Source organism: Carettochelys insculpta, chromosome 7, assembly GCF_033958435.1.
Source record: "Carettochelys insculpta isolate YL-2023 chromosome 7, ASM3395843v1, whole genome shotgun sequence".
Lineage (NCBI taxonomy): Eukaryota > Metazoa > Chordata > Testudines > Carettochelyidae > Carettochelys > Carettochelys insculpta.
In genome coordinates, this window is record NC_134143.1 from 62,494,713 (window position 1) to 62,513,305 (window position 18,593).

General features: G+C 45.7%; 1 protein-coding gene across 4 annotated transcripts in view; it reads right to left on the reverse strand.

Annotated features, from left to right (window-relative positions):
• Positions 1 to 18,593, reverse strand: part of ATRNL1 (attractin like 1) — a 1,060,182-nt gene that overhangs the window by 970,791 nt on the left and 70,798 nt on the right. For all 4 annotated transcript variants that reach the window (XM_074999076.1, XM_074999077.1, XM_074999078.1 and 1 more), the window contains exon 6: positions 16,486 to 16,694. In XM_074999076.1, the coding sequence (XP_074855177.1) occupies positions 16,486 to 16,694 (209 nt within the window). The remainder of the gene's footprint in view (positions 1 to 16,485; positions 16,695 to 18,593) is intronic.

Consider the following 18,593-nt stretch of genomic DNA (forward strand, 5'->3'; position numbering starts at 1 on the left):
CATAAATTTTATACTTTGTATTTTGACACTATTTATGAATTTATCACTGTTTTTAAGATTTTCAAACACATCCTAAAACTGTCATTAACAGAATGTGTACAATAAAACATTCTGTATTATAATAAATTTGGGAAATTTTAAAAATCCACTTTTCAGTACAGGGTGTATCTCTGCAGATATAGAAAGAAAATAAAAAACCATCCTGACCACAAATGTCATAGCAATTCATTTAAATTTTCTGGTTAGTATATATATAGTTGAGACTAATATCTCCAGACCCTTTAATAACAAGATTCATAAGGAATCTGTCAGAAACTCTCATCCATCTTGCCTTGATAGGATTCTGGTAACTATGACGTTTTTTACATTATTCTGCTTTGGAATCCTCAAACATCCTTTTTTATCATTCTCTCCCCCATTCTATACCTTAGCTATTTAAAACAAAAAATATGCATATAGAATTATTTGCAACAGACATAATAAACAATTTCCTAGTGGAAAAAGAACTCCAACCATCTTCTAGGTGAAGAGTCTCAATCTCTGCTAAAAGTAAATCTGTCATTTTATAAACATCCAGAATAAAGAACCTAGAATGGGCAAAAGTAACTGCTGTATTATGAATAAGCTGGAAGAAATAGGGTAATACAGAGCATTATATAAGTAATTCCTACAAAGTGACTTCTGTTTCCATATTTCTTAGAATGTTCCTCTCAACCTGAAACTGTTGAAATTGCTCCCTATCCTCACAGTAATCCTTGAGCATAGCCACTGGAACAGAGACTTGTGAGACAGTGGTAGTTGATATCTGTTACCTATATAATTATAGGACTGCAGACTACATCGTGTATTAGATCTGTAATTTTTATTAAACCTTTTTCTGTCCAACATTTTCTTAAGCCTGGAGTTGGCCTTGATCCTGATATATGGGGTGTCCCATAGCAGCACACAGAGAATTAGTAAGATAGGCTGCCATGCTCATTTTACTTAATTGAAGGATGCCCCTGCCCTCATCCTCCCACCTGAGAAGCAAAGATTGGCATTTTCCCAGAAGAGTGTGGGTAGCTCCTAACATCATTTTTTATACCAGTCTAGGAATTATCCTGTTACAGTAATTTATCTTAGTTTGAAGGGAAAACAAACCAAACACCTCAATTTTCACTCTCTTTGAATGTTAAAGTTGGAATATTGCTTTGGTCTCATTGGCTTCTCTGAAAAGTGACTACTAACGAATCCATCCTCGTCAGTCCCATTATTAGGGTAACCACATCCTCCCTGGCTGGCAGAAAAGAAGAGAGAGAACCAAACTGCATTGATTTGCTTTTTGAAATCTCAGGCCAAAATGTATAGAGAGCTATTGAGGGAAACAAACTTGCAATAAGGTGTTAGATAATACATATATACATCTCCACTCCCCATGATTATTAAGGCTCTTGTGTGATGAAAAAGGTTTCTTATATAAATGGCACAAAGCTATATATTTGAGAAGAAGAGTAAAGGAGAAGCCTTGAAAGGGAATGAGCTAATGAGAAGTCATTGTTGGGCAGATATTCATTTTAGCTATTTCTGTTTTCCCCAGTAAGGATGAAGGAAAAGATGCCACCTCTCCACATCACATAATATATATTGCATATTTAAGGGAACAATTTTGGGATGAATAGGTCAAATTTAAAAACCTAAATGAGTCATTTTCTTGCATATATGAAATAGAGAATGCTAACACTGAGAAGGATCTGGTCTCTTTGATATATCCATTGTTTGTGACCTATACCAGTCAGTGCAAAAACAAGAAACCTTTCCACAAAACAGAACTAATTTCAATAATGGGTAATGTGAACATCCATCCCATTTTGGGTGGGACAGCCCCGTATTTCGGGCGCCAGCCCAGCGTCCTGATTTATTTTGCCAAAGGGGCTAACTGGGGTAAGTTCTGGAGTCAGGGGGGCAGTTGGGGAGGGTTAAACCTGGTGCTGGGTTGGGACCGTGGGAGGTGGGTGGGCGGGATGGGGGCCTAAGCCTGTGGTGGGTTAGGGCGGTAGGGGGGCAAGAGGTGGAGTTGAGCCAGAGCGCGGGGGATTGAACCAGGGCACAGGTGGTTCGAACCCAAGGGATGGGGGCTGAACTGGAGCTGCACGTGGGGAGTTTGAACTGGGACAGGAGGATGGAACTGGAGCTGCACGCAGGTGGTTTGAAGCAGGGCAGGTGGGGTTGAGCTGGGGCAGGAGCATGGAACTGGGGCCATGTGCGAGGGATCTGAACCAGGGCGGGGGTGGGGTTTGAACTGGAGCTGCACGCAGGGGCATGAACCAGGATGGGAGGATGGAACCGGGACTGCATGCAAGAGGTCTGAAGCAGGGTGGGGAGAGGGGTTGAACTGGAGCCACACATGGGGGGGCAGGTTGAGCCACAGCCACGGGTCACAGTTGGTGAGCTGGCAGGGGGCTTGAACCAGGGCCAGGGAGGTTGAGCTGGAGTCACACCTGAGAGGTAATGAGCTAGAGCCTGAGGTAGAGGTGAGGGTGGGGGGTGATCAGGAGCTATGCACCGGTGGTGAGCAGAGCTTGTGGGAGGAGGGCTGAGTTAGGGCCATGCAGAGGCGGTGGGGCTCACCCAGGGCCACGGTGCGGGGAGAGAGTTAAGCACAACTGGAAATCGCACATTTCCAGGGTTTACTGGAGGAATTGCTAAGAGCAAGTTCGCGTACTTTGGGTTCATGTATTTTGACACCTTACTGTAAGTTACTGTAACAGCATAATTCCTGAACTGGTATTAAAAACGATTTTCCTTCACTTAGTACCAGTCTACAAACAATTTCCATAGGAAAGTCCTGTACAGATTACCTTGATAAGAGAACACCTGGCAGTAGAAGGTTCATCTACGTCCTGAGAAAGTGAAGGATGATTGTGGAAAGTGCATCTGACCATCTGAAGAGAATATGGAATCACATATAGAAGGACAGAACAGAGGAAGGGGAAAATTAGATTCTTACCTGAACATATGGCTGCTCTATACTATTGTTCATATATGAAAAGAGCATTGTGAAGATAATGCTGCAATAAAATATTGGTTGTGAAGCTCCCTTCCCACTCCAGTGCTTCCACAAAGACTGAAGAAAAATTATTCAAAATGAATACACTTGCAGTCCAGCTATATTTACCAGATATGTCATGTACCATAGTAGATGCATAAGAAGTAGGGTAATATGCCACATGTAATAGTGATCAATGGCTTGATGTCTGGTTGGCAGTTGGTATCAAATGGAGTACACCAGGGGTTGGTCCTGTGACCAGTTTTATTTAACATCTTCATTAATGATCTGGATGATGGGTTGGTTTGAACCATTAGCAAGTTCATGGATGACACAAAGCGGGCTGGAGAGGTATATATGCTGGAGGGCAGGCATAGGATACAGAGGGACCTAAAGAAATTGGAGGACTGAGCCAAAAGAAATCTGATGGCGGTTTAACAAGGACAAATGCAGAGTCCTACACTTACATTGGAAAAATCCCGTGTAATGCTACAGGCTCGGGACAAACCATCTCAGCGGCAACTGTGCAGGAAAGAACTAGGAAATTACAATAGACAAGAAGCTGGATATAAATCAACAGCTTGCTCTTGTTGCCACATTTGGCTGCATTAGAAGGGGCACTGCCAGCAGTCTGAGGGAAGTGACTATTCTCTTGCATTTAACACTGGTGAAACCATCTCTGGAATATTGTGTCCAATTTTGGGCCCCCTTTACAGAAAGGATGTGGACAAACTGGAGACAATCCAGGAAAAGGTATTGAAAATTATTAGGGAGCTGGAGTGCATGACTCATGAGTCTGAGAGAATTTGCTTTATTTACTCTGCAGATGAGAAGAAGGTGTTGTAAGCACTTAGGAGGACAAGATTAGAATTCAGAACAACCTTGCCAAATATCTGGTCTAATAAAGTAATTCACTTAGGAAGTTAAAAACAAATGCTCATTTACAAAATGAGGAAAAACTGTCTAAGAGGGCACACTACTGGAAAGGACCTGAGGTTATAACTGATACCAAATACAATGTATACATATGAAAAACATACATTCACAGAAATATTAGATAAGAATGACATGCAAAAAGCTATGGTCACAGTAAACCACCTGCCTAGCCATTGTCAAGTTTTGGGCGACAAAATAGCAGAGGAGAGGTGGTAAGCCAGAGTAAGATTTGTAATTGAAAAAATTGTGGAAGTCCTTTTGCATCCCAGTTTTTGGGTACCCTGGAAACTAACAATATAACTTATCTTTCTTGCAGAGTCATGTTACCATATGCTTCTACAGGATACTGAAGAAATATTACTACAAGAATCAGCTCATCTTTTACTGAGACAATGTTAGAATCCTTATTTGAAGAGAGAAAATAAAAGCAATTACCATACAGAGAAAAAGTTAATAAAACTGCTGCAAATGCTAGAAAAAAGGATCACAATAGTACATGTCATTTTGTATTAGTATTTTCTTACAGTTACAGTACGTAAGCATGTCTGGCATCTGGACAATTCTAAACACAGTAATGAAAGGTAATCTGATCTTAGCAAATTAAATACAGTTCAAACAGTGATTATACCATTTACTTCTAGTAAATTCCTTAATTACATTTGTCAAATTTTATTAGGTTTTCCGACAATAAATTTATTAAACACAAGATACTTCTTTGGCCACGGGGGGAGGTCTTTCATAACAGCATCCCATCAAGTTACCTTATTAAAAGATTTAAACTCCTTAAAGTGGTTCAGAAAACGTAATAACCAATACTTTTGCCTCGGACAGAGACTGTCAGTTCTTCTGTTCCTGTGCTAGGTGAGGGAAAGAACAGGAAGTAGATGGTTGTAAGTCAGATTTGTGCCTCCCTAATTCTGGACCCAGCCCCCAGTGCAAGGTAAAAGTAAACATCTGTTCAAAATGGCTCTGACTTGTATGAACTGTAGTGCCAATTTAGGCTAGCTAAAATTAAGCAAGCTCCAGCCTAACCACATCCTTCTCATAGGTAATCCCAGCAACAACTAGGAAGAAAACAGAACAGAGCCACTGCATTTTCTTTATGATGACTATAGAGCTCCATTTTAACGTGGTTTTTCTTCAGCGACCTTTTTGTCTCCCTTTACCCTTCTGTGTATGATACTGTGAATTTCAACTGTCTCTACTATAATAAATACTTACCTACCATTAAGCATAAGGAGTTAACTCTATTTCAATTATTTGACATTGGACCATAAACATATCATTCAATTGTCATAGCATAATTGTATAACTTTATTGGGACCAGCTGATTTTAAAAACGTTTACACACAAGTTCCTTGTTCTGTAAATGAATGGCTTCCAATCCCACATGAGACTAAAGAATTATGGAGAACAGCTTTTTCTTATCTTTCAGACCCACTATTAGAAGAGGCTTTCAAAACCACATTTCATCAAAAGAATGACACGTGTCACAATTTTTAATGTGTTTATCTTCAGAGTATTCATCCTATGATGTAGGGAGGTATATCACTGTACATGAAAGGTTCAACAAGATGCTTCTTTCACAATATCCACAAGGTGTCACCATTGTTTAAAAAATGCCATACACAATGTGCTATTGGATGTTCTTCTCATCTGAATCAAATAAAGATTTTTGTAATAATTTGACAAATTGGTCCAAATAATATCGTCAAATAATATACATATGGATTGAACAAACTAAACAAAAGAGGATGTGCAAGCAAGAGATACAGGAAGTTATTTCTAATAAGGATAAAAATTAGGGATTTGCAATGAATAAAGCAATATCCTTTACAGGTATTCAGGAAATGACCAAATATTTCAAGTGCTAGATTAAACAGGAGGGACTTGCAAATGCCAGCTTAGTTAGAACATCCTGAAAAGGTTTATGCACTGCAGAAAAGAGCATTTAGAAATCATCATCGTCATCAACAACCACCACAACCACCACCATGGGCTCAAGTGCCCGTTGGTGTCTGATGCCGCCCTCACTATTGCCTTGCATCTTTCCCTGTCCAGTGTGGAATGGCTTAGTTTTTGTAGACTAGTTCTGCACCAATCTACTACATCATCTACAAATCCTCTGTGGGATCAGTACGTTATGCTGAATACCAGGTTCTTGACTTCTCGTTCATTCTGCAGATATACCTGAAGAGCTGTAACTTCTGTTGCATAACTGTCTGCAGTAGGTCCTCTGTCGGCTGTGTTTTCCTATATAAATTCCTCATTGGTGACCTTCTGCATCCATCTTATTCTCAGGATATTTCTAGAACAACTCCTTTTGAATACCAATATCATTCCTTTGAATCTTTCATTACCACCCATGTCTCACATATGTGCAACATGCTGCTGAATACACATTTTCAAGACGCTCCACTTCATTACTAAGCTAATCACTTTGCTTTTCCAGATCTTTTCCATTGCCTTCAAACTCAGTATCGCTTTCACAATACTAGTTACTATTCCCTTCTTACAATCTAGCTCATGTGAAGTTGCTCCCAAGATACGTGAACTCCTTCATGTTCTCTATTTTGATCCCATCTACACTGGTCTTCCTTCCTATTTCCTTACCTCCAAAAACCATTGTCTAAGTTTTATCCATGTTCATAATCAGTATGTACCACTTCCCTTCTTCATTTAGCACTTGAACCATTCTCGCTAGCTTCTCATCTTCCTCAATAAAATAACTATATCATCCGTGAACCTCACATTCTTAATTCTCATGCCTTGCACCGATATCCCTTCTGCCTCTTCCTTGATCTTGTCCATTGCTCCCTCCAGATGTGTGATGAAGATACTCGGCAATTTTGGATCTCCTTGTCTCATAACTCTATTTGTTCTAAACCAACTTCCCAACTCTCCGCACATTCTCACTGCTGCCTCCACATTGTCATTTATAACCTTCAACAACCATGTCAGTCTGCTATCCACTCCATATGAATCCAACACTGCACAAGTTACTTTCAGAAGGCATTTGACAGTATAGATCAAAAAATCGATAAAGCAACTGTAGATGTTCTTGTTCTTTCATCGAGCTTTCCCCACTATTAATCTTAGTGCCGATATATGCCACATGATACTGCTATCTTTCCTGAATCCCACTTGTTCATCTGCTAGATGTTTTTCTATTTCTGATCTCAGTCTCTCCATCAGTATCATCATCAGCACCTTGCCTAGATGACTCATTAGGGCAATCATTCTGTAGTTCTTGCATTCCAACACACTTCCTTTCCTGTGTATTGTTACTAGCACAGACCTTGTCCTTTACTTAGGTGCCTTCCCTTCTTTCCATGCTATAATTACATAGTCAGTGTACTTCCTGAATCCTACTTTCTCCACCATATTTGATCATCTCTCCCATGATATTTCCAGAGATCCTGTTGTTGTTTAGTCGTTTCAATGTTCTTTCTACTTCATCCTTTGAAATATCAGACTTGTTCTCGAAGCTCAGCAGGGATCTCTCTTTCAGTTCTTCGATCAGTCTCTCTGACACACTCCAAATGTGCTTGGTACAGATCAGTGCAATATCTTGTCCATCGCTGCATAAAGAAAGGTTACTCACCGTAGTAACGGTGGTTCTTCGAGATGTGTCCCCGTGGGTGCTCCACATTAGGTGTCGGGCTCGCCCGGCGCCGCAGATCGGATCTTCCAAGCAGTTTCTGCCGGACCGCGCATGCGCCGGTGCGCGCCGCTCCCCCGCGCGCTCCCGGCCATGTGCGCGATCCGGTCCCCGCCAGTTCCTTGACCAACCGCCTCGGATGCTCCTGCAAAACACTAAACAGAGATCCGGAGCGGGGAGGATGGGCGGGTAGTGGAGCACCCACGGGGACACATCTCGAAGAACCACCGTTACTACGGTGAGTAACCTTTCTTTCTTCTTCGAGTGTCCCCGTGGGTGCTCCACATTAGGTGACTACCCAGCAGTAACCCAAGATAGGAGGTGGGTAATCGGATTATGTGCAGCTTGTCCCCGAGAGGACCGCTGCCAAGAGACGGGTATCCTCTTGGAATACCCTGTGAAGGGCGTAATGTTTGGCGAAGGTGTCACAGGATGACCAGGTCGCCACTCTGCAAATGTCTTTTAGCGCAACGCCCTTGAAAAAAGGCTGTTGATGCTGCCACCGCCCTAGTGGAATGAGCCCTGGGCGTGGCCAGTAAAGGAGTCTTTTTGAGTTTGTAGCACATTTTTATGCAAGATACGATGTGCTTAGAGATTCTCTGCGAAGAGAGACATTCTCCTTTTGATTTGGGAGCGATAGAGACTAGGAGCCTATCCGTTCTCCGGAAGGACTTGGTCCTGTCCATATAGAAAGCTAGCGCCTGCTCACGTCCAGGAGGTGTAGGCGCACCTCTTTGTTAGAGTTATGAGGCTTTGGATAAACAAGGGTAACAATAGGTTCGTTAGTATGAAACTCAGAAAGAAACTTTAGGAACAAAGGCTGGATGCAGCCGTATGGTTACCGCCTCCTTGGAAAAACAGCGCAGGGCGGCGTTGCCATAACTGCCTCAAGCTCGCTCACCCTGCGAGCCGACGTGATTGCGAGAAGAAAGGTCGTCTTCATCATAAGGAGGCGGAGGGAAACCGTGGCCAAAGGCTCAAACGGTGGTCCCCTTTTCGCATTAAGCACCAGGTCCGAGTTCCACAGAGGTGGAAGCGGTTTCTGAGGGGGGTATAGGCTTACCAGCCCTTTGAAGAACCTGGTAACCATGGGATGGGCGAACACCGTGTGCCCTTCCTCTTCGTGTCTGAACACCAAAATGGCGGCCAGGTGGACCTGAAACGAGGATAGCGAGAGTCCTCCTCTCTTGAGGTCCAGTAAATACTCTAATATCACAGCCATAGGCACCGAAAGGGGGCTAGCTGTTTGGTAGAACACCATGCCGTAAAGCGAGTCCATTTCTGCTTGAAGGTCTTCCTGGTGGAAGTCCTCCTGCTACTTTCTAGGACTTGCTGCACTTCCTCCGTACATGTGCTCTCTAGGGAGCTGAGCCATGGATTAACCACGTTTGTAGTCGCAGGCTTTGGGGGTGCGGATGCACTATGGACCCCTGGGCTTGCGTGAGCAGATCCCGCGCCACCGGAGGGGACATCGGTGGCCGGTCCGACATGCGCAGGAGTAGGGGGAACCATTGCTGTCGATCCCACGTTGGGACTATCGGGATCATTCAGGTTCCTTCCCTCCTGGCTTTCTGCAACACTTTGTGGATGAGCACTGTGGGAGGGAAAGCGTAAAGCAGGGGGCCCCTCCATGAGATCGCGAAGGCATCCCTCAGGGACCCCCGTCCCAGTCCTGCCCTGGAGCAGAATCGTGGGCACTTCTTGTTGTGCTGAGTAGCAAACAGGGTCTATCTGGGGAAAAACCCCATGCGTGGAAAAATCGGTTGCAGCAGATCGGGACGGATCTGCCACTCGTGCGTGAGTGCGAAACGCCTGCTCAGCTGGTCTGCCTTCACATTGCGAGCGCCTGGTAAGTACGAGGCTTTCAAGGTTACATTGTTGGCGATGCAGCAGTTCCACAACCGGACTGCTTCTATACATAAGGCACGGGACCGAGCTCCTCCTTGCCGATTTATATAAAACATGGTGGAGGTATCGTCTGTACTGATCCCGACTACCTTGCCTTTCAGTTGGTCTCGAAAGTGTCTGCAGGCGTTGAACACTGCTTTGAGCTCCAGTATATTTGTGTGCAGTGACTGCTCCATAGAGGACCACAGCCCTTGCGTCACCTCTTCGCCCATGTGTGCTCCCCACCCTATGAGGGGGGCATCTGTAGTAAGAAAAACCAATACGTGTGGTTGGTGGAAGGGTACCCTTGTAAGCAGGTTCTCGGGGTTTACCCACCATTGCAGGGATTTGCGCACCTCCGTTGTGGGCGACGCCATCCTGTGAACAGTGTGTGCTGCCGGTTTGTATACGCTCGCCAGCCAATGCTGCATGCTGCGCATGTGTAACCTGGCGTTCTGTTCTACGAAACGTTGCTGCTGCCATGTGGCCCAGCGGCTGTAAGCACGTCAGAACCGGCACCATAGGGCTGAAGGTGAAGCCTTGCGCGAGGGAGCCGATGGCCCGAAAGCGAGTCTCTGGTAGATACGCCCTCGCTGTAATAGAATTTATGCGTGCCCCTACGAACTCTATGTCCTGTGCGGGGTCTGTCTTTGATTTTGTCAGATTGATAAGCAGGCCGAGCGAAGAGAACGTGCCTGCTGTGACACATATTATGCGTAGTACCTCCTCCTTTGAGGCCCCTTTGAGTAGGCAGTCATTCAGATACTGGAATATAAATACCCCCTGTCTGTGCAGGTAGGCTGACACCACTGCCAAGGTCTTGGTGAAGACTCTGGGGGCTGAGGAGAGCCCAAACGGTACGACCTTGTAAGTCAAGGGCTGCGAACCAATCTCCATCGTCTAGTGCCGTAAGGATGGAGGCGTTTGTGATCATCCGAAAACGTTGCTTGCGCAGGTACCGGTGAGGCCTCGAAAATCTAAGATGGACCTCCCCGTGAGGAAGTACCTCGAGTAGAACCCTCTCCCTTGCAGTTGCTCCGGCACTCTTTCCACTGCCCCTACGAGCATGAGATGGTCTACCTCCTGCTTGAGCCTCGCTACATGGGAGGTCTCCTGGAGGTGGGGCCCCGGGTGGAGGTCATGGCGGTGGGAGCAACTGGGAGGGGATGGCGTACCCCGTGGCTATGATCTCCAGCACCCATGTGTCTGTGGTGATCCTTTGCCATTGGTTATAAAATGGTCGGATGATGGCCTTGAGCACTGGTTTCGTGCCCTCTGGAAGCGAGTCCATGAGGGAGGTCAACCTAATGTGGTTGTTGAAATTATGGTTCGCTAGATGCGCTGCGTAATTTGCCATTGGCAACAGTAGCGTGGAGGAGGAGTAGACCTTTCTGCCCAACAGCTCTAGCTTTTTGGCATGTTTGTTTATTCCCCCACGTTGCGACGACTCCACCACCAAAGAATTTGGTTGTGGGTGGCTGAACAGGAACTCCATGCCCTTCGTGGGCACGAAGTATTTATTTATTTTCGCTCTTTTGTGGACAGGCGGAATAGTCGCAGGAGTCTGCCATATCATAGTGGCAGACTCCAAGATTGCGTCATCAGCGGTATGCTATTTTGGAGGAGGCCGGAGGTCTCAGATTTTTGAGGAGCTTATGGTGTTGTTCTTGCACCTTTGCTGTCTGGAAGCCTTGCGTGAAGGCCACCCTCGTAAAACAGCTCTTGGAACTGTTTGAGATCGTCCGGAGGATGGACGCCCCCCGGGGCCGTAGCCTCATCCGGGGAGGAAAGCGAGGAACCGCTGGGGTACGTCTTTCTGGACCCTTCCGGTTCCTGCTGATGATGGTACACCCTCTCACTAGAGGTGTGCGAGGAAAAATCTCGGGGTTCCATAACCAGTCCCCCCTGAGATGCTTAAGTCTCTGTCCCCGGTCACAATTGCCCTCGGGGGTACGAGATCGTTCGTAGGGATCTTTCCCTAGTAGATTGCCGATGGTGTCTATGCCCTGCGTGGTAGGGGCGACCACGGCAGTATAAGCACTGGTCTTGGGAAGGTGACCTAGACCACTCCCTTGGTGCATACGCTTTGCGTCTGGGGGAGGGAGACCGTCGAGACCCTGGAGAGGTGGTCCCAGCCAGGGTGAGGCTGGTTGCAGAAATGGAGAAGGGGGCTCCGGGTAGGCCAAGGGGGGGGGGACCCCTGCCTTCTAGTTGGAGTCTGCAACATAGCGGAGGGCTGTGAGAAAGCAACTACACAGCCCTGTGCGGAGAGGGGCTGCAATGCCTCCTCTTGTGTGCAGTCTTCCCCCTCCCTTGAGGAGGTAACTCCGCCCCTGACATACAGGGGATCCCGGCCCCGTCCGCACCGAGCTCAGCACACTCGAAGTCGGTGCCGCATGTGCGGTGTCCTTCGGTGCCGGCAGGCTGCGTGCCTGCGCGCTCTGCACCGCCGGTTTTCCGGGGGTCGGTGGTACCGGCGCTTGTTTAGCCGCCGCCCTGCCTACGGTGCGGGGCGGCTGGCTGATTATCGAAGGGTGAGCCGCTTGCACGTGGCTCTCCGTGCCGCCGCCGATCAGCTGTTGCTGCGGCTGGGGGCTGCTCGCTCCTCCCGTCCCGCTCGTTGTTGCTGCCGGCAGGGATCGGGCTGGGGGGCATACAGGGCATTCCGGCGTCCACACCAAGCTCGGCACGCTCAAGGGCGGTGCCGCACGTGCGGTGTCCTCCAGTGCCGGCAGGCTACGTGCCTGCGCTCTCTGCACCGCCGGTTCCCCAGGGGTCGGTGCCGCTGCCCGCGGTGCCGCTGGTACCAGCGCTTGTTTAGCCGCCGCCCTGCCTGCGGTGCGGGGCGGCTGGCTGATTATCGGAGGCTGAGCTGCTTCCACGTGGCTCTCCGTGCCGCCGCCGATCAGCTGTTGCTGCGGCTGGGGGCTGCTCGCTCCTCCCGTCCCGCTCGCTGTTGCTGCCGGCAGGGATCGGGCTGGGGAGCATACAGGGGATTCCGGCCCCGTCCGCACCGAGCTCGGCACGCTCGAGGGCGATGCCGCATGTGCGGCGTCCTCCGGTGCCGGCAGGCTGCGTGCCTGCGCGCTCTGCACCGCCGGTTCCCCGGGGGTCGGTGCCGCTGCCTGCGGTGCCGCCGGTACCGGCGTTTGCTTAGCCGCCGCCCTGCCTGCGGTGCTGGGCGGCTGGCTGAGTATTGGAGGCTGAGCCGTTTCCACGTGGCTCTCCGTGCCGCCGCCGATCAGCTGTTGCTGCGGCTGGGGGCTGCTTGCTCCTCCCGTCCCGCTCGCTGTTGCTGCCGGCAGGGATCGGGCTGGAGATACTTTCCTCCGTTTCTGCGCTGATGGAGTGAGGGAGGCAGCTTTCCTTTTAAGGGCCCCGGAGGGTCCCTCCTGCTGCGGCCGCTCCGGCGCTTCTGGCTGGAGGGCCTTATCAAGAAGCAGCATTTTTTTTTTTTTTTTTTTTTTTTTTTTTTTTTTCTCTTGTTTTAAAGCCTGAAGAGGACATTGTTGGTGAGTCTTTGAGTTTTTAAGTGGGTACTTAGCACCTTCTTTGTGCCGTTTTCCCCGTCCGATGGTCTGCCTTAGCAGGAGGGCTGATAGCCCTAGCTCCTGGCCTCCGGCGCTTGTTACTGGGACTGGCTGAGCTGTCCCTCTCCTAGCTTGTTCGTTGTTTTTTTTTTTTTTTTTTTACAAAATAACAACCGGCTAGCTTATAGTAGCCTAAGTGCCTGAAAAAAACTTTAAGAAAAAACAGATAAAGTCGTTGAATACACTACTTGGCCTTAGCCTAGTTGGATTCCGTCTGCAGCCGACGGCGGTTAAGAGGAACTGGCGGGGACCGGATCGCGCACATGGCCGGGAGCGCGCGGGGGAGCGGCGCGCACCGGCGCATGCGCGGTCCGGCAGAAACTGCTTGGAAGATCCGATCTGCGGCGCCGGGCGAGCCCGACACCTAATGTGGAGCACCCACGGGGACACTCGAAGAAGAACCTTCTCCTTGTTCATGAGCACCTCCTCGTTGATCACCATCTGCTTCTGCTGCCACTTCCTATTAATATTCTAATCATTTTATACTCCTCCTTGGTCTTACACTCACAGTAATACCTTGTATAGCTTCACACTGCTCCTCTAACCTTTTTGCCTTATCCATTCTGTCTGCTTTCCTTACCTCATTGCATTTCACTCTGTATTGCTGTTTTACCCATTCAGAAACATCCCTTCTGATCTTCAATGCCCTCTTCTCTTGGACCAACTTCAATGTCTCCTGCAGAGTCCACTTCTTATTGATCTTCTCTTCTTCCAGGACAGTCTGGTCAGTTGCCTCTTCTATTGCCACAGCTCTCTCTTCAATGGTCTTACCTAGGTCTTTCTCTGTGCCCACATTCCTGATCTTCTCTTCCGGCGCTGCTCTGTATGCATTCCCCGTTTCTTCCTCACCCAGCCTTGCCACATCTCTTCTTTAACTGTGTCTTATGCATTCTCTTGTGTTTCATCTTGATGTACGCAATCACTAGACTGTGGTCCAACTCTATATCTGCTCCTTGGAAAGTTCCGCACTGTTGTACTGATGTTACCCATCTTCTTCTTCTATTCAAGATCATATGTATCATGTTCTTGGACTTCCCATTGTTCAATTGCCATGTCCACTTCTTACCATCCTTTTGTTGGAATTTCGTGTTGCAGATCACCATCTCATGCTCCGAAACAAAACTCCAGTAATTTCTCACCTCATTACTTTCTTCATATCCAAACCTTCCCATGACACACTCTCAATCTTCATTATCTGTTCCAACCTTCGTATTCTAACCTCCTCTGATTAGCAGCATATCTCTTCACTATCTCCTCCAGCATCTTTGCCAAGTCATTATAGGATAGCTCAATCTCTTCCTCCACACTGTGCGATGTGGGTTCATACACCTGAATGACTGATGTTGAATAGTTTCACTTTGAATCTCACTACCATCATTCTCACACTCACCGGTTTGTACCCTAACAATACTCCTCTAACTCTTTTGCTAAGAAGGAATCTGACTCCTTCCCCATGCTTCATTTCATGCCCTGAACAAATGACTTTGCAACTGCACATCTCTCCCAACTCCATCCATTGCATCTCTGCCAGTCAAAGTATATTGCATCAGTATCTCTCCATCTCCTTTTGAAGCAAGTCTAACTTTCCAGTCACCCACAATGTTCGGATGTTCCACGTTCCAATTGATAGTATACGTGCTACTTGTAATTTTCTTTCGGTAGCCAACTTATCAACCCAACCCTGGTCACTTGATTGGTATTGTGGACCTTGCTTATCTGGGCAATGTCCGAGATGACATCTTTTATCAGTTAGTCATACTGGCATCAGATTTCATTCATATTGTCGTTTTATGATCAGCACATAGTCACTCATCTGACCAACCCTCCTCCTTTGTCCAGGCTTGGGACTGGCAGGAAACCCTTTGATGCTTCATGGCAGAGTTCATTTAGAAATAGAAAATGATAAAACAAAATATTGTGCTGTGCTTCCTTTTAAATACCACTAGGTTAAAGGAATGGTAGAAAGAAGTGTTGGGGCATTAAAGAAAACCCAACTCTTCTGCAACCTGACTTGGACTGCAAGAATGAACCTGGGTGCTTCCTTTTATATGCATTGTCATTAATAAAGATTCTACAGGCCTCGGGAATATCTCTGCCAACCGATCATGTCTTCAGATCATGCCCTGGATGATCCCAGTTTCACTCCACACCCTTAAATAGACTAACAGAGCAACATGCATTGATATTTAAAAAACAGTATTGTGTTTCATTCCTAGAAGGAAATTAATACATCTCATTCTTTCTTAGGTATATTAGCAGAGTTCTAACTGAAGTACAATCAATAAATTATATATGTCACTCAAGTAACACAGATCACCAATACACAGGACCAAACCAAGAGTATATGTAGTAATTTTAAACATTCGTTTTCAGGAGCAAAACAGAAATCGAAAACAGAAAGAAGCTAATCCTGATAGTCTAAAGCCCTCTTAACAAACCTAAGGGTAAAATTTTTAAAATTACCTAAGTGACTTAGGAACCTATGTCCCATTTCCATAAGTGAATTACACACATTTAGAAGTATAAAACACTGATTTTCTATGGAAAAAGATAATTAAGAAAGAGAAAAAAAACAAAAGGATTCATAAGGGTTAAAAAAACATGAACAAAAAGGAAAATTAGGCTAAAGAGAGGGCTGTCTTTAAAGATGCTTAATATATTACATTTTAAGGGACTCATTTTTTATAACACCTATCTACTCAGGGTGGCAATCTCTCCGTTTAGCAGTGACTAGGCCAGCTGGAGAGAGACCCTGAAATAGTCTTGGCTAAGACATGTGTCTCGGCTCATATGGTGGATTTGACTCAAGAGCATGGGTGGGCAACTACAGGCCACGAGTGGCATCCCCAGGTTGGGTCATCAGCCCACTTTACCAGCTTAACACTTCACTTGGAGGGCAGGGCCAGGGGTGTGCCCGGCACCCTGGCCTGCTATACAATTTCCCATACCCAGATGTAGCCCTCAAGCCAAAAAGTTTTCCCACCTCTGCTCAAGAGGTAACAGTTTTGATCCTCACTGATACTGTCCAAGTTGCTCTGCCTTACACTTAACGCAAAGAGAAGACAGCTGCTTCATGAAGAAGGTGAGATTAGATATTACAAAAAGTATTTTCAGCACAATCATCTTTGATTTTACAACAGATCAACTCATAAGTTACCTGCCTTTAATTTCATTAAGGTAAACATGTGGCTCTCAATACAAAATACATATCGATACAACACACATCTAGATTAAGAAGTAATCCTCCAGTTCATTTGGAAAGTGTATTTTTAAATTAACTGTTTCTAGTTAAACATTTAAATTTGCATAGCAGGCCAGATACACCAATGAAGGTTGTTTTTTTTTCATGCATGCCTGATTCTAAGACTCATATATTAACAACTTACCTTGCCAGCTATCATTGCACACACACAGCTTCTCGCCTGTAAGATCACAATAGCCATGATCTGGGCTGCCACAGTTAGCTTTGCAGTATGGAATATCACAGGCTTCACCTTTCCAATACTTGTCACATTCACAGTATACTTGGTTTGGTATGGAGACACTAGTTGTACATTTCCCATGCCCTGAGCAATTGTTAGGACAGGAATTAATACTGTAAAAATAAATACATAAAATAAGGCAACAAGGAAAGGAGAGAGCTGGATAAAGCTTTTCATATGTCATATTAATAATTTGCATTTGCTGTGTACAGCTCTTATTATCTGAAAATCGCCAGTCACTGATATAAATATAATCACTATTTTACAGACTGGCAACAGAGATGCACTAAGATTAAATGACTCACTCAGGCTTACACACAGTCTGTGACAGAATCAGAACTAAGGCCTCCTTGTGCTGTATCATGCAGGACTGGCCCTGCACCAAGAAATCTAAATTTCGCAATCAAAGATCCATGAAAATGGGAACACAAAAGCTACAATTCTTTAGACACTATTTAAGTCATTCTATTCTAAATAAAACTAATGATTAAAGGAGGGTAACAAGCTGATTTATATTATCCTTCCAATTAAGGTAACCCTATTGTGTGTGAAGTTTCCATAATCTGCTGATTTTTTTTATATTTATTTTGTTAAGAGTATGAAGTGCTGCCATAATGCCTTTCAGGATGGCTCTTACATGCTTTCCAAATACAGTTTCTTATTTTTAATCAAAACTGTAAAGCCATGATACAAAGCCCGTTATAAAATACTTATAATTGAATGGATCTGTGCTGAGCAACAAATTAAAGCAAAACAGCTTTCCTTCCACCCCCACCCCTTGAAATTAAGGGATTAAAGTCTAATTACCACTAGTGAAAAGGGCTACATTGGCAACACTGATGTGGCATTCACAGGGAAGAAAAAGATCTGGAAAAGAAAGAGCCTTTCATCTCCTTCCTGCTGTGGTGACTCTGAAAGCAGTAAGACCTGCTCATTGTGTATCGCCAGGCTCAATACATTGACTAAATATCCAGGCTGCTTCCTTGACCTACTTTAGATGGTTCAGCACCAGCAACATCATTTCTCTGTCCTCCCACTTGAGGAAGGTTACTTTAAAGACAGAGAACAATGCAATGGTGTAGAGTAGCCTGTCACGTCTAGAACTTGAGCATCTAATGGGACAGTGATGGCAAGCAGCAAAATGAAGAGTGGTTTTTTTTGGCCCGGGGAGTGTTTGGTTTGGTTTGGTTTTTGCCTGATTTTTTGAAAAAATTATTTCAATGCAGAAGCAAAGCAAAGGGCAGAGGAAGAATTCATCAGAAGTGCTACATCTACACTTACCAAAATCTTTGAAATGGCCATGCTAATGGCCAGATTGAAGACTACTAATGAGGCGCTGAAGTGCATATTCAGCACCTCATTTGCATGCTGCCGGCCACGGCACTTTGAAATTGCCACGTTTCACTCCCACGTGGCTCGGCTACACAGGGGTCCTTTCCAAAAGGACCTCACCAACATCGAAATCCCCTTATTCCTATGAGCTCATAGGGAGTGAAACGCAGCAATTTTGAAGTGCCGCGGCTGGTGGCATGCTAATGAGCCACTGAACATGCATTTCAACACCTCATTAGTATTCTTTGATCTGGCCATTAACATGGCCATTTTGAAATTTTTGGTAAGTGTAGACACAGCCAAGGTGGGAAATGAGAGGAGTATCTGCACACACTGAAGAAATTACGGAGGTAGTACAGGAGGAAAGAAAAAAAGCAGCAGAAACTTCGGCAAATCTAAGATACTCACAAGAGTTAACTTACCCCTAATAATAAGTACAGCAGTAGTCTATCTGGCTACATTTTCACTGTGGATGCTATTTCAGGATACAAAGGTGTTCCCAAATAGAAAGGCTGCAGCTTGTTTGCGAATAGCAGCACTATTTCAGGTGCACTATTCCGGCTCCACTACCACTTGTCATAGAGGGGTAATGGAACGAAGGAAAAAGCCCTTTAATCTGAACTTCAGTGCCATTTGCATAGTGCAAATTGCATAAATTATTTTTAAAAAATCTCAATGTA